This window comes from Festucalex cinctus, chromosome 1 (assembly GCF_051991245.1).
Source record: "Festucalex cinctus isolate MCC-2025b chromosome 1, RoL_Fcin_1.0, whole genome shotgun sequence".
Taxonomy (NCBI): Eukaryota; Metazoa; Chordata; class Actinopteri; order Syngnathiformes; family Syngnathidae; genus Festucalex; species Festucalex cinctus.
This window is the reverse complement of record NC_135411.1, coordinates 44,438,853-44,465,854: the sequence shown is the minus strand read 5'-3', so window position 1 is coordinate 44,465,854 and position 27,002 is coordinate 44,438,853. Positions and strand designations below refer to the sequence as shown.

Sequence of the window (27,002 nt, the reverse complement as noted above, 5' to 3'; positions counted from 1 at the left end):
CTGTGGTCAGACAAAATAAAAATTGAGCTGTTTCACTACAATGTCCAGCAATAAGCTTGTAGGAGAACACTTCAGGCCTAACCCCAAGAACACCGTGCCTACCGCGTCAAGCACGACGGTGGTAGCATTATGCTGTGGGGCTGTTTTGCTGCCAGTAGAACTGGTGCTTTGCACAGAGTAAATGGGATAATTTAAGGAGGAGGATGAACTTCCATTCCCCCCCCCCAAATCATCAGCTCAAAGGTTGGGTCTTAATTGGGCACAGTTGGGCATTCTAACAGCACAATGACCCAACCAGACATCAAAAATGGTAATAGAATGGCTAAATCAGGCTAGTTATTAAGGTTTTAGAATGGCCTTCACAAAGTCCTGACTTAAACCCACTGAGTATGTGGACCATACTAACGTAACAAGTTCAGGTCAGCAAGCCAACAAATTTAACTGAACTGCACCCATTCTGTCAAGAGGAGTGGCGAGAGATTCAACCAGAAGCTTGTGGATGGCTACCACAACTGCCTAATTGAAATGAAAATGGCCAAGGGACATGTAACCAAATATTAGCATTGTGGTATATATATTTTTGACCCTGCAGATTTGCTCACTTTTTCTGTTAACCTCTAATAAAGTCATAAAAGAACACAATTTCATGAATGTTTTTTTTGTGACAATAAAGTATCCGTTCCAATTACTCTACAGGTATCAGAAAAAAATCAGTTATTGAAATAACTGGAAGCTTAGGAGAGCCATGACATTATGTTCTTTACAAGTGTATGTAATCTTTTGATTACAACTGTCCATGTACATGACGAGGTCTGATGTCGTCCTCCAAAGCAGAAGGAGGCGGCAATGAGCCCTCTCTTTGTTGATTAAAAGACGCCCATTTTGCTTCCACTTGTTCGGGCGTTGTGCTTGACATACGTTCACGCAGAAGAGGACAAAGAGCTGCAATGGACGGGTAAATAAAACGTCTCATTTGTAGACGTATATGTCTGAACGCTCGCGTCTCTGTAATGTATGTGACACATCTGGAGTGCCGCAGTCTCACATTTAAGATATGCTAACTGTTAGCTGCGATGTAAACCTTGATACTGTACTGTTACAGGACCTGGTGCCAGCTAGCTAAACCTAAAGTACAACCATGAACTGGGCTAGTTTTATGAGATATTGGTTGGTTGTATTTTACATACAGCGCGATATTACAGGGAAGTATAATTTACTCAACTCTGCTCTGACTACTAAGGTGGCGTTTTATTAGAAGGTCGCAATTCATTTCACTGTTAGCCACATTAGTCGCAGGCTTAACAAGGTGTAACGGAGGGCGTAATTTTATGAAACATCTTCATTAAGTCGAAATGAGGTCTTTACTTATCAACATTGTTTTTATTGATAACCATTGGAAACATGTTGTTCGCATTAAATTAATAAATTCAGTTATGTAATGTAAAACGTAAGAAATGACAGCCGAAGCACTAGTTACAGGTCCGCAAGATGATTGTATTAAACACTTATACGTACTAATGTGGATAAATATATATTGTTTAATGAGCATGCATATTGTGACCCATTTATCTATTCTTTTCCTTGTTCATGTGTTCATTTCTGCAGCGATGTTGCTGTTGGTGTGAAGGCAAGCATTCTTATTTTCTCTTTGAGCCTTTGGACTGTTACAAATGTTATACTGAGCAATAATAGTGTACCTGCGCAATTAGGTTATTTCTATTCATATACAAATGAATGAGCATTTATGTTTATGAAAGCCTTGCAGGTCATTTGTATTTATGTTCTGTTTTTGCACCAGAGAGGCTCAGATGAGCTCAATATGTACAGTAGCAGCCCTAACTCAATGACTGGTAAGAAAACGTTTTTGTTTTTTTTCTTCTTCTTCCTAAATTTAAAGCTAAAATTATGTAGTAGACTAGTGATGTTAGGGATTGTTTTCATGAAAATACTACAAGGTTTTACTCTGTAGCAGGCTTGTTGCAACTTGCAAATTTGTTGCTAGTTGCAAGTTGCTACTTTTTATTACACCTTTTCGTTAAAGTGCCTAGATATATATGTGTGTGTTCAGCAAACGGCAGTGACACTAAGAAACAGCGTCTGGATGAGTCTCCTCCATCCAGAGTTCTTCACATCAGAAAACTTCCCAATGAAGTATCAGAGACAGAAGTCATTGCACTCGGACTTCCCTTTGGAAAAGTGACCAATATACTGATGCTGAAGGGGAAAAACCAGGTATAAACCATAACATTGTTTCATACTATTACTGTCAAGTAAAATGAATTGATTTGTGATTCACCAAGAACAAAATTTTCTCTCCAAGGCATTTCTGGAGCTCAGTACAGCAGAAGCTGCTATTACTATGGTGAACTACTATGCAGCTGTTACACCACAGGTGTGAAATTCATCCATGTGAATTCCACTTATACTTGATGGCATAATGGATATATTCTCTATTTTTTCTTAGCAATACTGCATACACTTTATAATTTGTGGATTTTTTTTAGGTCAGAAATAGTCCTGTCTTTATCCAGTATTCTAACCATAAGGAACTGAAAACAGACTCTGCGCTAAACCAGGTAATCATATTGTTCACAAAAACCCAGGTGTCAGAAAAACCAAGCCTAATCTGATGTTGGATGTTCTTGTGTTCTCCCAGAGGGCCCAGGCAGTGTTACAGGCAGTTTCAGCAGTTCAAGATGGAAGTTCTCCATCATCTGACCATGGGGTTCTGGACCTTGCTCCACCTCCCAGTCCTGTCCTGCGTATTATAATAGACAACATGTTTTATCCTGTGACTCTCGATGTTCTGCAACAGGTATTTACCCAATTAATTTTGGTAATTTTGGGCCAGGGAAAGAGAAACAGTGGACCCCGCATTTGCATAGGACACCCACCAATACCAAATTCCGTGTATAACTGCTGCCCATTGAAATATACGGGTGGGGTGAATTATTTTATTTTATTTTATTTTATTTTATTTGTACCCAACAAATTCCTTAAAAAAAAGTCTGATAAACATTCAAAATGTGTTTTCCACCAAAAAAGTGGGGAAAAGTGGAACCCCCCCGCCCCTCGACCCAAAAGTATTTTCAATTATTGAGACAAAAGTGTGTGTGAAAATTTTAAACCTCTTTTAATAATAATAATAAAAATAAAAACAAAAGTGTTGACTTTTGAATTTGTGATAAAGTAATAGGTCATTTTTCATTATGCAGACCCTTTTTTATGTAAATGTCACACGTTGCTAATAGTCAAATATGAAAATTAGGCACAATTTTCCTTATCCTTGTATGATTTCAAATCATCTTTTAGATGTTCAATTGTTATTTTGATGAGTGTTGATTGTTGTTTGTCTTCGTAGATTTTAATCTACACTGTTAGAAAAGATTAAATTGCTCATGTTGTTTTAAAAATATATTTCAGATATTCAGTAAGTTTGGGACTGTGATGAAGATAATTACCTTCACCAAGAACAACCAGTTTCAAGCACTCCTGCAGTTCAGTGATCCTGTCAACGCCCAACAGGCAAAACTGGTAGGTTTTGCAAATGTTAAAACTTGTGATCAGAAGCACAACATAAATGGAAAATTGTGTGCCCTTCTCTAGTTGGCTTGTCATTCACACATTACATTATGGGCATTGAGTCCCTTGGTCCTTGGCCTGTATAGAGCATAGTTTCTAAATGTAGAGTGATTGATTCTAGTCCCTATAATACATAATATCCCGATGCAATTCTTCTCATTGTTCTACAGGTTTCAATTATCACATTATCACATTATGGAGACTGCTCACAGTTGTCTATAGGTGTGTTTCCATTACCCTCAGTTTTGCGCAAAAGGCATGTTTCGCAAAAGTAAGCTGATAATGGAAACACAGGATTTGCGAAAAAACTCTCAAATATCGCAAAAAGGTTTTTGCGCTCATGAGGTGGTTTTTGAGACGTACCGAAAAAGAAGTATTTTGCAAAAGTATAATGGAAACACTTTTTGGGCATTAGTAGTCATGTGACACCCGCCCGGTCATGGAGGGAAGGACTGTTAACATGTTGTTTATGTGTATTTTTATTAAACTTGCAATTACTATTTGTTTTGAGAATTATTAATTTCGGTTTTGTATTTTAGGTTTACATGCTGAAGTGATTTGTATCGGCTACTACACGTCATGAGCGCAAAAGAGAGAGAGGTGTAATCGAGCGAGCCTCCTTCGAGAAGTTGAAGGAGAGGAGAGCTTGAAATCCTGTCCTGCCATGTCTGGTTAATTTAGCAAGGAGGATGCCAGAAAACATCCGAAACTTTTAACAATTTGTAACCTGCCTGTTACCCAGCCTCTGCATGGGAACAACAACATTTTAGGATTACAGGAAGTAGGAAGTACGGGGCCACTCGCTTTCGTGTCGGAACTGCTTGCCGACTGCCGGGGGACACACACAACAACACCAACACTAAATGCCCGAAACCGCCCAATGAGGGGTGAGTGATTTTAAAGTAATATAACTACACCGGGCGTCTGTCTACGGTAAACATCATGAGCACCTCCTACGGAACAGCTAGGTCTCACGAGACGGGACATTCCGAGAATTGCGCCTCAGAAGCAAAACTCTCTTCAATGGAAACACCGACAATTCGAAATTGTACTTTATCGAAATAGTACAATATCGCTTTTATTTTTGCGAAAAAGGGTAATGGAAACTCACCTATTGATGGTGTTCTAGCTATAGTGTTCTAAAAAAACAAAACAAAAATAAGTTATCGCAACTAAGATTCACAAATACAAGTAGCCGGTGTCACACCAAACTGCGCATCATTATTGTACCTCATCTTGGAAATACGGATGGGCGAGTACCGATACCAGGTATCAATGTCAAAACCAGCCATATTTAAAATTATTGGACCTCGCGACAGCACCAAAACAAGTATTTGTGGGCATTTTTACAATCAGGAAGTAGTTATTAGAAGAATTGAACATTGGTATAATATTGGGCTAAATAGGCGTTGTTTTTTTTTTTTTTAATTATCTGTCGTTGATTTTTTTGGGGGGGTATTTTTTTATATATCAAAAGCACTAGTATTATTGGTATCTGTGACTACTCAAGAATTGAGTACAGTACTCATACTGGTATTGGTCTGAAAAAAAGTGATATCAAACATCTCTACTAGTCGCCTTCGCTCAGTTCGCCACAGACGTCTGGAAAATGAGCAGGCAACATGAAAATCCTTGCCGCATCGAGATGCCGAGCCAGAGCTGAGTCACCAGACCCTCGGTCACAACATAGCTCTACATCAGGGGTCTCTAAGTTCGGTCCTCGAGAGCCCCTATCCAGCCTGTTTTCAATAGGTGTGTTTCCATTACCCTTTTTAAATAAAATAAAAATAAAAGCGATATTGTACTATTTCGATAAAGTACAATTTCGCATTGTCGGTGTTTCCATTGAAGAGAGTTTCGCTTCTGAGGCGCAATTCTCGGAATGTCCCGTCTAGCGAGACCTCGCTGTTCTGTAGGAGGTGCTCATGATGTTTACGGTAGACGGACGCCCGGTGTAGTTATATTACTTTAAAAACACTCACCCCTCATCGGGCGGTTTCGGGCGTTTCGTGTTGGTGTTGTTGTGTGTGTCCCTCGGCAGTCGGCAATCAGTTCTGACACGAAAGCGAGTGGCCCCGTACTTCCTACTTCCTGTAATCCTAAAATGTTGTTGTTCCCCTGCGGAGGCTGGGTAAAAGGCAGGTTACAAATTGTTAAAAGTTTCTGATGTTTTCTGCAAAATTAACCAGACATGGCAGGACAGGATTTCAAGCTCTCCTCTCCAACTTTTCGAAGGTGGCTCGCTCGATTACACCTCTCTCTCTCACACTCATGACGTGCAGTAGCCGATACAAATCACTTCAGCATATAAAAATAAAATACAAAACCGAAATTAATAATTCTCAAAACAAATAGTAATTGCAAGTTTAATAAAAATGCACATAAACAACGTGTTACAGTCCTTTCCGCCGTGACCGGGCGGGTGTCACATGACTACTAATGCGCAAAAAGTGTTTCCATTACACTTTTGCGAAATACTTCTTTTTCAATACGGCTCAAAAACCACCTCATGAGAGCGCAAAAACTTTTTTGCGATATTTAAGACTTTTTTTTTTTTTTTTTTTTTTTTTTTTTTTTGGCAAATCCGGTGTTTCCATTACCAGCTTACTTTTGCGAAACATGCCGCAAAACTGAGGGGAATGGAAATGCACCTAATGTCTCCGTCCTTCAGCACAGCTGAATCTAATGATCAGCTAATCAGCAAGCTTTGCAGAAGCCTGATAATGATCCTGGTCATGAATCAGGTGTGTTATTGGAGAGAAACATGGAAAACAGGCTGGATAGGGGCTCTCGAGGACCGAACTTGGAGACCCCTGCTCGACATGCTGTAGGTCTAACCAACCATCAGCGATGAGGAGGGGTAGACGCGCCACTGACAGGAGTGCAACACTTTCCAGGGTTTCCTAATAGCCCAATCATATGCACTTTTTTGGGAGCCATACCGAGGGCCAAAAAAAAAAACACAAAAAAAAGATGTGAATCTATGCTATGATGGTTTTCAGTAGAATCTAGAGAAATTGGGTAAAAAAACATGAAAAATCAACTGGCCATGTTGAAATAAAGGCCTTTCACATGCAAACCCTTTGAGTGCCTCAGTTTTTTTCTTTTTCTTTTTTTTAACATGCTTTGTGGATCCCTTTACTGAAGAGCACCAAAGAGACATTTTTTTTCAACAAATCCAGCACATCTTAGAAGCTCTCCTGCTTGCTCTGATAGACAAATTGGGGTTTACATGTTTTAGTTCTTCAAACATTCACAGTGGGCAATCCAAACATTATGTTTCAGCAATTTGTAATGGTTGTTTGCAAGGACTCTAACGAACACTGTTATGCTTTTGCCTCCTCCTTCCACAGTCTCTTGATGGACAGAACATCTACAATTCATGCTGTACTTTGAGGATCGATTTCAGTAAACTGGTCAACCTTAACGTCAAATACAATAATGATAAGAGTCGAGATTACACTCGACCAGACCTACCTACTGGGGATGGAGATTCAAACAAGGATCATTCTTTATTAGGTAATTATTCCAACAATTACAAATGTCTGTCTGTACTAGGGCTGGGCGATATGGACCAAAACTCATATCCCGATATATTTTGGCTTAATATCGATATACGATATATATCCCGATATATATATATATATATTTTTTTTTTTCCCCCGCAAGACAATTCTGAGTCGAAGCTAAATATAACATGTCACGAATAGTTTTATTTAGGGATGTATATTTTAGCCGATGAAAAGGTCCGATATATTTATTCATGTCTGTACACTGGTTGCAACACGAGCAGCCTACAATAGACCAAGTTGCGCTGCTTACGTCATGTATAGACCACGTCGCGCTGATTACATCATCTACCGGCCATCTCCAAAAAAAAATACAAAAAAAAAAAAAAAAGACCGGCCGCCCCACACTACTGTAGTAGACTACCACATAGCAATCAACATGTCCTCCTCACCAGTGTGGTGTTTTTTCTTCTCCATGGCAGAAGATCAAAACATTTTCAGCAAGGATTCTAAGAGGGGGAAAGAAGGCTTTTGCTCACCTGAAAATCCGTCATGACAGAGCCGTTTTGAACGCACGTGAATGAGGGAGCAGCTGCAGCAGCAGCTAACGGCGCTAAGCTAACAAACCAACAAGGCTAAAGCCATGAACACCAAAGTGATGGCATTTATAGCGCTAGACAAGCAGCCGTTTTCTGTAGCTGACCCACGTTTTTGCAAGTTAATAGCACATTTGGAGCCACGTTGCATCCTCCCAAGTGGCCACAACTTGATTGACAAGAACGGACTACAAGTAAGTTTCACCGCAGTTGGAGGGTGGGTGTGTTGTGTTTTTATTTTATTTATTTATTTATTTATTTTTTAAATCGCGATTTGCACTAAAGAGGACGGGCTTGGGTCGCACGGGGCAATGAGTAGAGCAGAAGCGGAGCACACAGCGCAAGTTTAACTATCGATATAGACGAAATGGCCTAATTCCATATCCCGTTTAAAAATATATCGATATAATTTTTATATCGATATATCACCCAGCCCTAATCTGTACACCACATCTATTTAGGTACATGTAATGCAAGGGAAATCCTCATATACCATGTGCATCAATCAAGATATATATATATATAAGATATATATATATATAATATATAATATAATATAGATATATCTTGTGTATATTCTGATGCGTTTCATCGGCTAAGGGACCAAGAATTGGTCAAAACAAAATTAAATGACTTATCGGCTCTCCCGGCTTTAAAGGAAGAAGAGCGCTGGAGCGCTACTGGCTCTGATAGTCGAAACGCACTCATGCGCTCTCGGCATTAATGGATTCATACAAGATTATTTATACATATATATATATATATATATATATATAATTTTTTTATTCTTTTTATTTATATATATATATATATATATATATATATATATATATATATATATATATATATATATATATATTTTTTTTTATATATATATATATATGAATAAAATAAATAAAGTGAGGCTTGGTTCGATTACTGTTTTTGGGTACAATTGTATGTGTGGTTTCTTGAAGGTACCCCATCTGGAGCACTAGCATCATACTCAAGTGGGGCAGGTTACTCATCCTCTCTCTCCCTCTCGCAGGGTCCAGGTACCACCAGTGTATTTTTGTTGTCAGTATACTTTTTGGTGTTATATTTCTTAGATCAGAGCTTGGAAAGTTGTATTGTATTTATTTACTGATGCAAATTACATTTAGTAGTGTGTCATCTGCATGTGTTGCATATGTATAATGATGATGACAAATGTTTCATAGTGTTGTATGTGATGTTCAAAAAAACCTTTGTTATGTTTGCTAACAGGGGCCATTAGCCCTCTAAGTGCTGCTGCAGCAGCGGCAGCTGCCGCAGGACGTGTTGCTCTGTCGGGGTCCGGAGTTTCTGGAGTTTTGTTGGCATCTAACCTGAATGAAGAGGTACAATAACCATACACATTTTAAGTGCAAATGCTATTTATGGTTTTAGTGTTAGTATGGCACATTGTGTCTCTGGTAAAGTATATCTTAAAAGTGTCTTCTCAAATATTATTTTTATTATTATTATTTTTATTAATATAAAATTTAACACAAATTAACATCAGCAACAAGACATAAATATACTATTTCTGAACACTAGCATGCATGTACTTTAACTCTGTCAGTTTTCTATCAGCCCTAAAGATTCTTCTGCATTGTTAAATCTGTAACAAAATTTCTTCTTTGAATTACCTTTCTGTTGAAGACTGTTTCTTTCTACTATTTCAATCCATATTTGCCCATCTTCCTATTGAGAGCACCTTTACAGTGGAGTAGTAGTTTTCACATTTGTGTGTGTGTGTGTGTGTGCCCACTTATGCTCAACACTTAGGGGCCTATTCACTAAAGGTTTGCGTCACCTTTGCACCTCGCTAACCGGCAAAAATGGAGCAATTTGGGAGCGCCTAATTCACTAAACGCGCAGATGGGGAAATCCGTCACTAAGTGCGCGGCCAAACGGATTGCGTCACGGTGCGCCAGTGTTATTTGCGTGTATGTAAATTAGGTAATTTGCATACATCTGACGCAAAACATGCCCACCCCAATGCAAATGAGACTCATTGATATGCAGCGTCTAACGCCAGTGCAAATAGCCACACCTCGTTTGCGTGACGCAAATAACGTTTTTGGAAAGCATGTATTATTCTGACGCAACCCCGATCCCGGAATCATGACAGCAGCGCATGCCATTTGTAGCACAACATCCACAGCAGATCACGCAGAGGAGAGAGAGGGGAAATATTTCTGTGTTAGTTTAGGACACATAACGTAACCTGGGCTGATCGGCAATGGCGGGGAGGCATTTTACGATCATTTTTACGTGCCAGATGCATACTGTACGCCCACGCCAACCTCTGAAAATATGTTTTTAAAAAACGATCGCACCAATAATTTGTATTTTATGAATGAATGACCTCGTTGTCGTCCTCTCTGCTCTGTGCAGCATAATGGCGCGCTGAACGTTTACTCTCGGTCCAACCTCGCTTTCTGATAATGTCATCTTTCTCGCAACTGTTACTATAACAACCATGTTCTTGGCGCAAATCCGTTGCCATGTGTGGTAAATCAGGTGCAAATTTGCTCCAAGCTGTCAGTTTTGTGGGCGTGTTTGCGCCGGTATATGATTAGAGCAATATCCTTAGTGAATAGGTGGGTAACTGGGCGCAGACTGCGGGTGCAGTTGTGGTGCAATATTTCGCGCTATTACCGGACGCAGCACATTCTTAGTGAATATGCCCCTTAATGTTTTATTAATTTATTGTATTTTATATGTAGGGCTTTACTTTCGCTCTCTCTCTTCTTTGCGTATATGTAATGGATACGGACTTACAACTCATACCAATATCTGTGCACTTAAGATAAACATGTTTTGTTTATTTTCTATTGTTTAATTTTTATGTTGGTAAGGACAACTTATTAGTATATTATCAGGATAGAAGTATTATGGAGTTGGACTAGATACGTTTTTGTACTTCTTCCTACTTCTTTTTGAACATGTAAATTATGATACATTTCTGTCCGCACATGACATCTTTGTTCAACTGTTTTGTCCATCGCAGCCTCATGTCAGATCGGCACATAATGTCGTAACATTGATTTTGTTTATAGCAGAACCTCTAAGGTTGAACGTAATATACTCCAGGTCAAACTGCCCTCATCATAACATTGTTTAAGCTTCAATTTAACATTAACAATGATTAAAGACGTTTCAAAGATTTGTTCGGTTTGGTAAAAGAAATATGGAGTATTTTTGTTCTGTTTGGTCAGTCGGTTCACTCTAGTTGGAATATAAGGCTCTATGTAATCCCAGCTGGTAAAATGTGATTACTTTAATGAAAATGATCAGGAAGGTAATCGCTTTGCAAATGCATCTATTTGATCTGACTTTAACAGTGTCAGTAGGTGAAATGGTAAACATCACTCTCTTAACTCTTGTGAGTGGTGACGTGTATAGTGAAGTGCTCTTTTCTCACCTCCTTCTCCACCTCTTCTATAGAATGGTTTAACTTTCTTTGAATTATCAATAGTTGGGATGTAACAATAACGGCAATATCGTGATATTAAAACTGCCACAATATATCGTCATCGTCATGTCACGATATTAATAGCAGCACATCTGTTAAGAAAAGTCAAGTTGATTTCCATTTGTTTAATTCTAGCACCCTCTGGTGGTGAATTGTTTTTTTTTGTGCAGTTTAATTGTCACAAAACATGTTTTGGCCCTTTTATATTTAAAATCCACGCTAATGGTCAGATGAAGGGGAACGTAATATGCTTGTGAAGCAAGTCTATGTGCCTGCATTAGCAAGTAAATGCTTTAATATTAAGTCTTATTAGAGATTGTAGGTTGTTTATATGCATTGCTGTCATGTACAAAAGCACAAAATATATTTATTTATTTATTTATTTATTTATTTTAGTATGAGCTCATGTTCTTTTACAATATTGTGACCTTTTTGTATCACAAAGCTCCCCACAATATTGTGATAGTTATCGTATCTTGACCTTCATATTGTGATGTTGTATCGTGATGTTTGAATATCGTTACATCACTAATCAATAGTGCAACCACATGAGCCTTCAATTTTAGAGGTTCTTCTGTACCTGGAGCACCTTTGTGTTCAGTTTTTGTTGTTGCCATCATTGCAGTTTCAATGTGATTATTTTACTGCTATAAAATGCCCCCATAAACATCTGTGGTCATTGTTTAATTGAGTTTCATGGTCAATAACTCTTCTAAACGGCATGGTGGATGACTGGTTATCACGTCTGCCTCCCAGTGCTGATGACACAAGATTGAGTCCAGGCTTTGGCCTTCCTGGGTGGAGTTTACACGTTCTCCCCATGCCTGCGTGGGTCTTCTCCGGGTACTCCGGTCTCCTACCACATTTCAAAGACATGCATGGCAGGTTAATTGGGCGCTCCGAATTGTCCCTAGGTGTGATTGTGAGTTTGGTTGGTTGGTTGGTTCGTCTGTGTGCCCTGCGATTGGCTGGCAACCAGTTCAGGGTGTACCCCGCCTACTGCCTGAAGCTGGCTGGGATAGGCTCCACCTGCCCCGTGACCCTTGTGAGGAGTAGGCAGTTAAGAAAATGGATGCATGGATAACTCCTCGAAATGGCATAATTTATTTTTGTCCCCCCTTCATCTTATTTTACAAAATGATAGCCCCGGCATGCCATTTGTATTGACATCTATCTTATAGCTAGCTCGTAACTGTTGTGTTGGCTTGGTGTTAGAGACATGACTTTTTGGAAATGACAGGAAAATACCAAGCAGAAATTTCAAACAGGAGTGTGTGTGTTCTTCACAGATGATCCCGCAAAACACATTTAATTGTTGTCTGTCAACTATTATAAAGTAACTGATTTCTATATTACAATTTAGCTCACTCTTTGTATCCCCTTTTGGTAAATTATTATTATTGTAATTATTGGTTGATCTTAGCATTGTAGTTGTTACTACTGAGAAATCTGAACCCAAGACCATGAGAAGGATAAACATTATAGACGTTGGATGCTGTGAGTGAGGCTGTCATTCCCAGATAGATCTGTGGTGGAAGCCACAGCCTTGTTTGGATATTTAAAAAAATAACAAGGAATTTCTTAGCTAGCTTAAGTGCATTACCATGTGATTAACGTTTATATTCCAAAATAGAAAATGCTTATCTGTGTTATGATGTTTGTATCTTTGTCTGTCATGATGATTGTCACACACCATTCAATATCCTGATACTGGCTTCCATTTATGGTTTGATCTATTACTCCCATTTTTCATTCATGTTATTCATTTACCCCCCCCCTTGTTCATTTCTATGTTCTTTTCCTACACTGATTAATTCATCCAGCAGAATGTGTGTGTGCGCTTGGGGATTATGTGTGTCTGCGTGCGCGCATGCATGTGTTGCAAATAAAGCCAACATTCATTCACTCCGTTGATGTTCCACTGATGCTGTTTACTGACTTCTGCTTTGGTTTTTGTCCTCCTCTCCTTTCTCCTTTACCTGCCTTTTTTTTCTTTCCTCCTCTGCTGCTCCCCTTCAACCACGTTGTTCATTTGCCCCTCCTTATTACCCTGCATCCTTTAATATTGTATTTTTACCCCATTTTTTATTTTTCATTGGTTACCCTTCTTTTTGTAATCCGGTGTCACCCAACTTGTGCCAACATTTTTTACCTCTCCCCAAACAATCTTTGCTCCAATCGTCATCATCATGGAAACCATCATCTCCCCCTCGTCCAATGCCGGGTGGTCTGATCTCTACTTCGTCTCTCCTCTTCTTCCTCCTCTGCTCATCCTCTTCCTGTCCTCTACTCTGCGGTCTCTCTCTGTAAAGATGGTCACGCCTCAAAGTCTCTTTACCCTCTTCGGTATGTTCAATCTCTACTTTTCAGTCTGTTTATCTCTCTCTGTTTATCCAGTTTGCTCTACTTTTCCTTCAGTGATATCGTGGACATTCTTGTTTCTCGTAAACTCTCAATAGTGTTGTATTTTTTTTCTTAATATTCACTGCGCCCTCGACATGAAAAGATGAGCAAGTCTAGAAGTGGTCTAAGCTATTACTTAATGAGAACAAAGACACCTAAATCACAAATGTGTTGACCATTGTCATCAACTAGGTTGGAGCAATTTTGCGTACAGGTCTGTGTCACTCGTGAAACTGTTTATATATACAGTGGACCCCCGGCATATTTGTGGTTTGGCACCCACAGATTTTCCTATGTCTGTTTTTAGTTTATCTGAAATTTTGTTTATTTGTTGTGTGTGTGTGTGTGCCTTTTGTCTTTGCTACATTGTGGGGTCCATACATGGATGAGTTTCCAGGTTTAACTACCATTGTGGGGACCGACTTGAAATTGCAGGGACGTTTTGGTCCCCACAAGTTCAGACTGCTTTTTGAGGGCCAAGACTTGATTTTCGAATTTAGGCTTGAATTGTGTTACGGTTGAGGTTAGGGTAAGGTTTAGGGAAAGGCATTATGTCAATGAGAAGTCCTCACTGATACAAAGATGTGTGTGTTCCACACGTGTTTTTTTTTTTGTTTGTTTTGTTTTGTTTTGTTTTTTTGTGTGTGTGTGTGTGTGGAAAGCGCATATTAGTGGTTTATCAGCATTTTTTGAAGAATTATTTTATTGTTTCCCAATGCTTTTCATTGGGTACCAATTCTTTTGCTATTCACGGGTCCGCTCAATATCCTCCGCGAATAGTGGGGTCCGCTGTAATATAGTTTGTCTAAAGCAGGGATTGGCAACTTAGTTTTGATGCAAACCATTTTTTTTTCCAAACCATCCTATCGTGGGCATAATTATATTTTCATCAGACAAACCTGCTGTAATGTAATGATATTGAAAGCTCACAGTTCAGTTTTATCTTGGTATTGATGTCATGGTCTGAAATTTATTGCAATATCGTGTACAACATCATTTGACAGCGTTTGTTGTATTTCTTATTTATAGCATGAGAAATGTGATACTGCCTACTAAGAGTGATTCCTTGTGCTTAATTCTAAAAATTCAAGTCAAGTAAGGAACACAGATATAGAAAAAAAACAAGTAACAATGAATAAAATACCATAATGAACTAACCTTGTTAGATCATTTTTCCGTCCTTACTGAGACGCTTAAATTTGGAGGGTTGTCTGTGATGTGATGCCCGAGGTAAGGGGTGTAAGTCTAGCGAACCGGAGGTCTAAGCACAGGCCCTAACCCTCTAACAGAACCCATACATCCATATTGTCACCATTGAGCATTGATGCTTGTGGAATGATTTAGGCCTACTGATTCTTTCATGTGTTCTGCATATGCAAACACAGCTATGTCTGTCGCCCTTGTGGTACTTGAAGTGGGCCTTCCCCAAAAAATCGGATAAATGATATTGGAATTGCTTTGGTAATTGGTTTTTGACATCTAGACCTGCAGTGCAACTGCAAATCCAGCCTTAATCATGGCTACATGTATGGTGGAAATAAATACAGCGCAAATAATACAGCGCCTCAAATACACATCTGCTTTATTCCTTAGGATGGAGCAGCAGACGTGGCATCTGTACAACTCATGTTAGAAACTCCTGAGGAGAATCAGGACTCATGCTGCTCTGCCTCAATCAGTTGGGACAGACGGGAACACTAGACACAGACAGAGGATCGAGTAATTGAGGGGAGGGATAATGTACACAACAGTTGTACCAAATTGAAATACTCTCAAAATTGTCTGGAAAATGATGATGAAACCAAAGTACTATAGTGAGTGACTGGCCCAAAAGAAAATATATGAATAGTGAAAATCACCAAATTGATCCCCACTGAAATGAGTTGTAGAAAACCAAATATATTAAATAGTTGTGTTTTCCACAAAAACTAGGTGTTAGCAACCCTTCCCCTCCCAAAAAAAAAAAAAAAAAAAAAAAGAATTAAAAAAGGTTTTAAAAACGTTCAAGAATAGGTGAATCCGTGGGTGCGGAACTGCAAGTATGCAAGGTGTCCACTCACTGAAGCTGTTATTGTTGCTTGTTATATAAATAGAAAACATTGTGACATTACATTCCTCATGGCATTTGGCGAGCAAGCCTTTTGATTCAGTCTTATGTTGTTCCGCCCTATTTGACACATTGGATGATTTGTGTGTTTGTTCTCATTCCAAGAAAAGATTGACTGCTCACATAGACCTTTTTTGTTAATCTATCTTTGTTTGAACTGATTGTGTGAAAGAAGTGCTTTCACAATTTTGAATTTCCTATCTCCATTCAAACAGTGACAGTATGCAGTTGGATCTTCTTCCAAACTGAATGCTCTTACAATCTTAAAGACTGTCAACCAGCCGCTATCACATTTTTGTCCTCTTAAACAATTTCTGTACGTGTATGCCATCCTACATTCACTCTCCAAAGTTCCTATGCAGCTTTTTCTGCTTTAGGTCAGTGCATATCTTATCTATCTGTGCTTTTAAAAGCGCCTTTTCCTCTTTCACCATTCATCATTTATTTTCAAAGCTCCTGTTTTATTTTACACACAGATGCTAAACAAGTCATGGTTGACAGTCTGAATCAAAAACTGTTGCACATAAGTGTTGTATTCAAGTGGCAGTCAAATGGGAAGATCCAGTCCTTTCTGATCCTTTGTCTCTCTAGCACTAACTGAATTCCTTCCATCCTTCACACTTCTTTTTTTTTTTTCTTTTTTTTTTTTTAAATCTACGTCGGCTCCTCCTCTCCTGCTCTGTCTTTTCTGTCCTCATGCTCTCCTCCACCTTGTGCTCTCTCTATCTGTCTCTCTCTCTCTCTCCCTGTCTTGGTCCACCTCTCTCTCTCCCTCTCTTTCTCTTTGTGTCTCCATATGTTTAGGTGTCTATGGTGATGTGCAGCGGGTGAAAATCCTCTACAACAAAAAGGACAGTGCTCTGATACAGTTATCAGATGGTAACCAGGCTCAGCTGGGTGAGTTTTACATGCTCCAGGTGTGTGTGTTATACCCCGAAATACGCAGTCACATGTCGCTACTTGTGCTGCTTTGACTGTAGCCATGAGCCACCTGAATGGTCAGAAGGTGTTTGGTAAAGTGATGAGAGTGACTCTGTCCAAACATCAAACTGTGGCTCTACCCAGGGAAGGCCTGGATGACCAGCTGCTAACAAAAGGTGAGGCTGCACATGGTGACACTGCAACTTAACTTCGCGGATCCCAAAATCTGTGACGATAGACTTCCAATGAACTTTTTTCCCAGATTTTTCTGGCTCTCCACTACATCGCTTCAAGAAACCAGGATCAAAAAACTTCCAGAACATCTTTCCTCCCTCTGCAACGCTTCATCTCTCCAACATCCGGTAGATCTCAAACAACCCAACAGTCTTTCTATATTCACTTACATTTGGTACAACTGTACAATCAAATGTGACCCGCTTCAGCAAAAGGGTCCGCATGTCGGCAGGATTAATCTCGAGATAATGGACGATATTAGACAGTTGGACATTTTTTGTCCATTTTGAAATTTCTCCACAAATAGCTTCTTTGCGGTCCCTAGTTTCATTTCCAAGCAAAAAAAAAGTTGAAACTCACCATTCAGCAGAACAGAACAGTCAGTCAAGCCCAATTCACACTGACTGCGGAACAGACGCGGTGCCTTTTCCGTACGGCGGCTGTGCGGACACCACAAGGACTGCAATTCATACCGCGTGCGTTGCGTGTCTGGAAATCTGCTCCCGACAGACCACGAGATCACGTGGGGTTCAAGCTGGAGAGTTGAGTTCACGCAATAACAGTGTATAGTCCTATTTGTAAACAATAGCCACGCTTGCCTGTGGTCACATCGATATGCTCTTTGGTCATTATTTCTGGGACTTCAAACATGGCTGTTCTCCATGGGTAAGTACGTTTTGTGTTTAAATAGTGTCATTTTGTCGTGTTTTAATTTATTCTGAGCTCATTTTTTGTCTTAAATGTCCGACTGATGTCATGCTATGCGGCTAGCTAGCTTCCCACTCCAAAAACCGAGTTCGCAAGCTGTTTTATTTTGAAATATACCCGATTTACCTTAATGCGAGACGTCTCGATTTCCTGTCCGGCTCATGTAATTTCTTCAGCTTCATGAAAATCTGCATGCGGCGTCCGGAAGAAATAGAACACTTGCGGAAACCTTCGGCATCACCGCAGTCATTCCGCATCGCAGACACACTGCACCGAAGCTGATGTGATTTGACACGTAGACTTGAATGCGGTCTATCCTTGCGCCGTCCGTACGGCCGCCGTACGGAGAATGCACCGCGTCCGTTCCGCAGTCAGTGTGAATTGGGCTTCAGCCTACCTTAAAGAACCTATGTTGTCATCGGTCCACATACCAACGATTTGTCATCCAATATTTTCCAGGATATCTTTCTTCATGAATCGATTTCTACTTCTAATTCAAATGACTATGTTCACACATACTAAACCATATCCAATGATAGACGAACTCGGACGAGCAGCTGCAGGTACCCCCGCAGAGTAGACTGACCTGCCACTCGCTCTTTCACTTTAGAGCGAGTTGGGAATTAAAAGTTAGGACATGTACCAGTGCCTTGTATGTAATGTAGGCTAATGTAATGTATTGTAAATACTAATGTGATCTTTTGATCGCTTGTCGATGTTGCCAATCAAATTCATACGACACCGTTACACGCCATTTCAGCGTTGCGTCAAAATTCGGTCTGCTTGCTCCGCAAATATTACTATACACTTTCACTTTATGCTCTTTTAAAGGAGCACGATGCAAGATTATACTCAAATTTGAGTGTTAAAATAACCATATTTTTCACCCGCACATGTTTTAAGAATTTTATTATAGACAGGAGGCACTACTGAGGCACAATGACTGTTGCCCCTATTTTTCTGTAAAAGGAAAAAATGTTGGAGCAGTCTGGCTGGAAACTTTAACTGTGGCTCTGAGCATGTCGTGTGCACGTTGCTGGGGTCCATTCCGCGTTTCGCCAGAGGGGTCGCAAATGTGCAAAAACTGAATCCTGCTTCCAGCCCCTTTAAGTGGGATAACTTGAACATAAAAATAAGCTATGAAATCTGAAACAACAAATGAATGTAACTAACTTGAAGATGAAAAATGGTCCTCTCAAAAGAGTCATAATGACACACCGTGACCCCGCCCAAAATCCACACAGGCTATATTGACTTGTAAATACAATAGTGTAATGTCCCTCGTGTATTAATGTTAAACCATCACATTTTCATTTTTTCAAGAGACCAAAAGCATTTAAAAGCACTTTTCACTGGCCACAACAAATGGCAAATAATATTTTAATTGAGACAAAATTATTAAATCAAATGTCTCACTGTGGTAATATGACCTCCTTTTAAGCAAGAAGAAAACACAAGGAACAACAATAAAATAAGCAAACTTTGGCTGATGCCTCAGAAGATAAATTGTAAGCTAAATGTGATCTTTGAAGTTGAGGCTGATTTGATCTCGAGAGAGAGGTCAAACTTCCAAAATGTTTAAAGGGTTAAAATCTCGGACGATGACCTTGCCTGCTATTGGAATTGACTTTCCATTGATATTTTAACAGTTCCTGAAATTTTCAGGTTCATATCTTTTTCCTAAGGTACTGGTTGCTATGGACATTTGAAAGATGCAAGTTCCAAAACGCCCTTTTTCACAAAATTAGGGATTTCAACCTTCCAACATTAAAACTGCTGTAACTTTGTCCATTTTTTAGCTACATCCATGTATGATATATCATTTTAAATGGAATTAAGTGCAGAAATCGAATATATTAATGTCTCAACTTGGATTTTTTGGCACAGGAAGACCCTTTTGCCAGAGCCGGTCACAATAGGAGGAGCCTTTGTTGATAAATTTTGCCACATGTGCGTTTGTTGTGTGGCAGAACATAATAGCAGGCTCAGCCACGCTGTATAAATGTGACGTACAACAAGAAACTTTGAGGGCGAATCGCCACTTAAGCATTTTAACGGCCGAATGATGAGGGGTGAAGGATTACAGAGAAGCATAATATATGTATTGGCGACAAAATTGAAATTATTCAAAACCCATATGAGATGTGGGATGATGATAAACGTTGGTTCGACTCAACTGTTTCCTGGCTGCACAGATCTGCTTTGGGGACATTTACTCTTATTTAATACAAAGCCCTGGGCAAAACTGGGTCATTATTCTTCATTGATAAGTGGACTTTGTGGTACTGAAGGTGAGGAGGCACAGGAAGGTGTATCGCATTACAGTAAGTTGGCAGAAGTACGTCACCAAAGCCAAAACAAACTCGACAATCATTAATTCCATGGAGGAATTATGTCAATGAGCACCACACATTATGCTTTATTTATTTTTGGAAATGCAGTTACTTTAGTACAGTGTCACTTGTCCCGTGATGTGAGAATTTCAATGGCATCTGGTCTCTGGTGAAAAACTGAATAGCAGAGCTTAGACAATTCTTATTTTCAAATCCAGTCTTGGAGAAGCATGCAGTCATGTTACATAGCATACTAGAATTGTAGCACCTTTAATGCAGCTGTCAGGATAGGACTTACAACTATAGCTACTGCATACACAAGTGAGGATGGCAGGTATCAACACACGGATGCAGAATGTAATATTTATTCGTATAAGATGAACAACATGTGGACACTCGAGTATAAACCTTGGCACAAAAAATATATATTTTGCTCATTTATCCATAACACAGTTCTGACACTTGTTGCCTTTTGATCCTCCATTTGTAACGCTGGACAGCTTTTTCTTTAGCCTTCACGGTTAGCGATCCAGGATAGCCCACACGTAAGATGGCGGGTGGCCCGACGTCTCAGCAACAGAAAGGAGTATCTACTTCCTGACTTCTGGGTACGGCTGAGTTTAGATAAACAACAATGAGTATTAATATTCACAAAATTCAACAAAGGTTCAACCTCAGTGGATTAAAAAAATAATAATAATAATAATAATTGAAAACATATTTTTTTTTGGGGGGGGGGGGATATTAGTCGATTCATTGAAATAATTGATAGGCAAATCGATTTTTAAAAAAGTTGTTAGTGACAGCACTAGATTATTCATTGATTTTAAACGTATTATTTTTTTTCAACTACTAAAACTCAACTACTCGAAAATATGATCATAGCATTAGACCCATTCATATGGAGGACCAAAATTAAAAATACATGACTAAATAAATAAATGAATTAAAGTGAAAATAAAAATGGTTATAAAAATATAATAAAAAAATGAAATGCAAAAAATATATACAAATGGAAATTTAAATATATATATATATATATATATATATATATATATATATATATATATATATATATATATATATATATATATATATAAAACAAGATTCAAAAAATATATTGTAAAAATATATAAATAGAATTAATAATCAATCAATAAAAACACTTTGCTCTCACATTTATTTAGTTCATGCTGCAGATGGCTCTGTCAGGGCGAAATGTTATTCAAATGGGGGGCAGTCCTAAGCACTGGCTTGAATGCAGAGCTCCAGCAATGGACGACGATCTTGTCCAATGTCACCACGACAACTTGCGACTTGAGTTGCTCGACGACAACTCGTGGTGACAGTGGACAAGATCGTCATCCATTGCTGGAGCTCTCTATGCAAGCCGGCGAGACTTCCTTGTTCGCCAACCCACTCATATCACTCTACGCAGTTTGCAACAGTTTAAAACATTATTTAAAACTTTTGATGTGTCTTCTTTGCCCAGGGACGGCATCGGCGAGGACGACCTGCGTCTCCTGTTCTCCAATGGTGGCGGGACAGTCAAGGCCTTTAAGTTTTTCCAGTAAGACACACTTGAATTTCAGTCCTTTTTCTGCCATTTGCATGTAGTCCATCCTGCCTGACTTTAGGCAGTGTGGGAACACCTTGGACTGGTTTCTCATCAGTCACAGGTAGAGACAACCAAGCATTCACACGGTGCCTTTAGAGAGTAGTCACACTGCTTCGCTTCTCACCCACATTCTGTCATGTAATGTTGAAGTCCAAAATGGATTACAGTCCGTATTTTCCCCAAAAATTCACATATAACTTGTGGGAACTTTTTTTTTTTTTTGTGCAACCTTCTCAAGCAATGACTATAACCAAATGATCTTTGTAACTAACAGTGAGACTGTAAGTTGTCTCAGGGTTGAAGGACACTTTCTCTACATGGCATGTTCAGCTCATTTCACAGATGTTCAGTGAACTTTAGATTAAGGCTTGTATAAGGAAACTTCAAAATAGTCCAGTGTTTTGCTTAGAGCCATTTGTAGGAGTTTTTAAACTGTGTTTTGGGAGTTGTTGGCATGTTGCAAGACCCCTTCTGACACTGGGCAGCAGCCCCAGAATGTAACATGGCCTCCTCCATTTCACAGTCAGGAGCGTGTTCTCTTCTTGGTGTGCTTCATTTTCCCATCTGTGAACATGAAGCTGATGTGCGTAAGCTTTTCTTTTTTTTTTTTTTTATCTTTTTTTTCCCCATCATTTTCTTTATAATGTCCTGAGACAGTGCTCTACTTTGCTCCCTCTGGTCAGTGTTTAAATGTGGTGTACGTCAGTGATTCTTAACCATTGCGTGAGTGCCATCTAGTGGGATGCAAAGTAATTTCAGTTTGTAACTGGTGTGCAAGGGCCACAGGCAGCTTTAAAATAAGGCTTTTTACACATACCGCAGGGTATTATTCTAACCAAATATTTCCCCCTCCCCTTGTAGAAAAAAATAAAACGTCCACACCCCCACTGCCTCGTTTGTTTAAAAAAAAAACAAAAAAAAAAACGCACACCCCCACACACACATCCACATAAATGCACACAAAAAGGGAGAAGTAAGTTTTTAAGCTCATTTAGATGCATGCCAAGCTTCGAGGTGGCAGTTATTAGCAAAACACTGCTCGTCTTTGACGTCACTTCCACCATACGTCGCAAAAGCACAGACTGTCAGCCCACACGAGATTATTTCTTTATTCATTTATTTATTTATTTATTTATTCATTTTTCTTCAATACAAACAATACATGTAAACAGTTAACCAGAGTGGGTACATAATAAACAGAGCATAGAGGGAAAACACAAAGGACAGATACATTTTAAAAAGCTTCACTTGTCTTTTCTTAACAATTGAGCTATGTGTGCCATCATGCAAACAAGGCCTCGGAGATGTTGCCACTTCTTGTCACTGGGTGGGGATAAGGCATCAGAATTTTATTTACCTGTGTATAGAAATGTAGTAGTAGTAGTAGTACTAGTAAAACAATAAACCAAACAAAGAACATCATGGACAAGTACAGGGTGACCTAAAAAGATGCGTACCCATATTTTATTGGATAAAAAATCCATTTTTTAATGAATGTCTTTTCTGTTGCAGGACGTGAAAGGCGAACCTATGGATGATCATTTGCAGCTATAGTTGCCCTGAAAATGTCTTGGACAAATCAGCAGAAGATATTCTCCCTGGAGACCTATTTTGCGACAAAATCATACCAGAGTGTACAGATTCAGTTTGGAAAGCGTTTCCATTGTCGCAACTTTCCATCAAAATCAACGATTGTTAGTTGGATTAAGGAGTTCAGTTCTGAGAACCAAACGTTCTCAAGAAGGTTTTCATCATTTTCAAGCACATTACAGAACCATTCACACATTGTTACTCGCTTTTCCTTGTCAGCATCAGTTAATTTTTGCTTTATTTGGATCTTGTATGGGTATAGGTGCAGATCAGACACGCCGCAGTGACTCCCTTGTCATTCCGAGTTCTTGGTTGCGTCTACGCACTGATTTTCTAGGGCTGCGTCCTACTGATTCCCTCACTGCAGCAATGTTTTCTCCTGTCCTTGCACTCTTCTTCCTGCCTGAATAAGTTCCCCCTGTGGCTTTAGAACATAGGCCCACTACAGTCAAAATGCTCTCTGAACTCCTTAATCCAACTAACAATCGTTGATTTTTATGGAAAGTTGCGACAATGGAAACGCTTTCCAAACTGAATCTGTACACTCTGGTATGATTTTGTCGCAAAATAGGTCTCCAGGGAGAATATCTTCTGCTGATTTGTCCAAGACATTTTCAGGGCAACTATAGCTGCAAATGATCATCCATAGGTTCACCTTTCACGTCCTGCAACAGAAAAGACATTCGTTAAAAAATGGATTTTTTATCCAATAAAATATGGGTACGCATCTTTTTGGGTCACCCTGTATTTAGTTATTATACGCAAACAATAATAGGTCAGCATAAATCATAACTTCTGAATGGGCCTCAGGCCACTTTTTACAGGAAAAGTTGGACCTAAGGTAAAAAAAAAAAAGGTTAAGAACCCCTGGAAAGTGACTATTTGTCACCATTTCAATAGGCTGACTGACCTGTTTGAAGACACCTGTGATGCTAATTAGACGACAAAACTGGGATGAATGTTTATTATTATTATTCTTATTATTATTATTATTATTATGGTATTATCTTCAAGATTTTTCAACTGGTACCATCATTTTTGGCCTGTCCTGTTTCATATCTTCATGTCTGTGTGAGATATTGTGAATGTTAAAATTTTGATGATTTTTAACTTTAAAGTATGATAAATGTACAATTAATAAAAAAATAAATAAATAATCAAATCCGGAAGGGGGCATAATACAGAAGTGTATGATTAGGGGTGTGCTCAAAAAATCGATACGGCAATCTATCGTTGCGGGCCCGTATCGATACGCAGGCGTCAGAATCGATATTGCTCGTTAACTTTAAATTGGCAGTTAAAGTTTGCCTTTGCAGCTTGCATTGTACCTAAAAAATAAAAACCAGCAGCGTCTTTGAAGTTAATTGCCTTCAATTAATGCAAAAATAGCTCACCAGTGATTGGACACTGTCTTGCTAAGAAAAATGAAAGCAGAGGAAGAATATCAACATTTATTTACTTATAAACTTAACATGGCACGTGTCTTAAAAAAAATGCCGTTTTTATTTCCCCAAATATTTCAAATAAGCACATTTTAGAGCTGTAATTTTAATACTTTGATATTTTTATTCATATCGACTCATGCCTATTAATAAATTTCCTGGTGTGTCTGTGAAAACTGCTGCTTGGTCTGCCGTGTGTACATATTTAGACCAGGTATGCCGCCTGGTGGTAAACCAGAAGCGCTACTAATGAAAACATTTTTGTCATCCAGCATAATAAACATATCCTTTAGGTATACATATGACTTTTATTATAAAGTGCAAGTAAAGGAATGTGAAATATCGGGATACGTATCGCCTTGAAGAGCAAGTATTGGGATACATATGTATCGCGATATGTATCGTGACCCCTGTATCGTGATACGTATTTTATCATGAGGTTGGTGGCAATACCAGGCCCTATGTATGATGAATACCAGATTCTTAGCCACGTCCGGGAGATGCCTGATTCTTTTGAGTACCTGTGTTTTTTTTTTTCTTCATTTATTTCCATGCATTTATCCATCATTCATATTCATCGTTTTGATAATAGCGTGACATTTTCCTCTGTGCTCCTCCTTCAGGGACCGTAAGATGGCCTTGATCCAGATGTCGTCAGTAGAAGAGGCCATCCAGACGCTGATAGATCTTCATAATTACGACATGGGTGGGAATCACCATCTGAAAGTTTCCTTCTCAAAGTCCACCATCTAAACCTGGCAGCCAACACTGAACGAGGAGGTCGCTGTCGCTGTACACTATTGTCAAAAGACGCAAAGTGTCAAATCAAAAGTTCCTTGAGTTTCTTGACCATTGAGAGCCCAGAAGATTGTAACATTGTCAAGTGGTGCCTGCCTTGCTGGGTGTCGCTGGGCTTTGAGTCTCTTGCCAGTAAACAGGGTGACATGGTCATGTATGTTATGTTGCAACTTCAACAACCGCCCCACCCACAAATGGTTCTTTAGACAGATCGTGCTCAGAATTTAGCTAGGTCGGCATTGTAATTGAGAATTTTGTTTTTGTTTTTTGGGGGGGGTACAGAGTACATGTATTACAAAGTAATACAGAGTTCCATGTATTACATTAGAATGATCTTGACATATAGATAGATAAATGTTATGTTTTGTTCAAAGCTGTTCTGGACAAGGTTTCAACACGTGTTCCTGGTCTTGGTCTCTGGTTTTTGAGGAGACAGTTCAAGATCACAGTACATGTGCCTTTAGTTTGTTTAGAGCACTGATCTGTATGTATAACTGGATAGCTGATAGGGCCAAGATTGTTGAAGCCGCCATATTACCCCGCCCAAGAAACATGTCTCGGATGTCGATCCTTTACATTTACAGTTTCGAGACTGGAGAACATTTGAGACAATACTTTAGTCGCAGCTTGATTTACGAGTGTTTTAAATTTGTTAAACATGAACAAGAGGACTTGAGACATTTAACACCTTGCCTTTTAAATACGTGTAAAATATATGCGTAATAATGTTTAGAGGAGGAAATGTGTATATTTGTTATTCATTCATGAATTATCCCAGAAATTTAACAAAATTAACATTCCTCTGCCAATCAAGAACTGAGCGATAAAAGAAAACGGGGGTGTCTTTATTGTAGTACATACAGTCCGTCCACTTAAAGTGATCGTGTATGGGCTACAGCATATCCAGTTATTCATACAGATCAGTGGTTTAGCTATTACACTTGATTTGTGGCTATTTGAACATATTATTTTATCTTTATATTTCTTTTCTTGAATGTGTTGCTTAGGGTAATATATCTGGGGTGTGTGTGTGTGTGTGTGTGTGTGTGTGTGTGTGTGTGTGTGTGTGTGTGTGTGTGTGTGTGTGTGTGTGTGTGCGCGCGCGCGTGTACTTGTACGTAATACATTGTGAGGACCTAAATGAGTTTTTAACCAACAAAATGAGGACATTTTTTGCCTGTCTTCACAACTCAATAACTCTTTTTGAGGATCAAGACTTGGTTTTAGAGTTTAGGGTTGAATTGTATTTTGGTTGGGGTTAGGGTAAGGGTTTGAGTTAGGCAATCGGTTGTGATGGTTAGGGTAAGGGACCAGGAAATGCGTTATGTCAATGGATGTCCTCACAATGATATAAGTACAAGGTCGTAGATGTGTCGCGAGTTTGCGTGCATTTGTGGGTTATAAATTAAATATTTGTGTTTAACATGAGGTCTCTTTGATCAGATTTATTTTAGCTCATGTAGTTCTGATGTGTGGATCCAAGTTTCAGTTTAGGGGATTGTGCCATTTTATACAATTTGCAGTCGCACTCAGATTAGTACAAATTAAACTTTTTTTTTTTTCTTTTTTTTTTTTTACCAACAGTTGAAATGAAATTGTCGTGTGTGGGCTTCACATATATGCTGTCAACAAACTTATCTCTGCGCTCTTCCCACTATGATAGCTGTATGACCATATAAA

At 39.0% G+C, this 27,002-nt stretch overlaps 1 protein-coding gene across 1 annotated transcript; it reads left to right on the top strand.

The window, feature by feature from the left end:
- The first annotated feature begins 814 nt into the window (after positions 1 to 814).
- Positions 815 to 26,747, top strand: LOC144030557 (polypyrimidine tract-binding protein 2-like). Its single transcript, XM_077536983.1, has 17 exons — positions 815 to 955; positions 1,606 to 1,627; positions 1,799 to 1,850; positions 2,069 to 2,232; positions 2,321 to 2,392; positions 2,505 to 2,576; positions 2,657 to 2,815; positions 3,424 to 3,534; positions 6,936 to 7,101; positions 8,644 to 8,721; positions 8,933 to 9,045; positions 13,481 to 13,514; positions 16,483 to 16,575; positions 16,659 to 16,775; positions 16,862 to 16,961; positions 21,367 to 21,444; positions 25,148 to 26,747. The coding sequence occupies exons 1-17, from the start codon at positions 948 to 950 to the stop codon at positions 25,275 to 25,277; spliced, it is 1,569 nt and encodes a 522-aa protein (XP_077393109.1). The 5' UTR covers positions 815 to 947; the 3' UTR covers positions 25,278 to 26,747.
- Positions 26,748 to 27,002: the final 255 nt, after the last annotated feature.

Bases quoted from the DNA above. Each gene is read 5' to 3' on its own strand.
- LOC144030557 (XM_077536983.1), top strand. The intron at 1,628-1,798 runs GCAAGCATTCTT...TTTTTGCACCAG, and splicing joins ATGTTGCTGTTGGTGTGAAG to AGAGGCTCAGATGAGCTCAA. The intron at 7,102-8,643 runs GTAATTATTCCA...GGTTTCTTGAAG, and splicing joins CAAGGATCATTCTTTATTAG to GTACCCCATCTGGAGCACTA.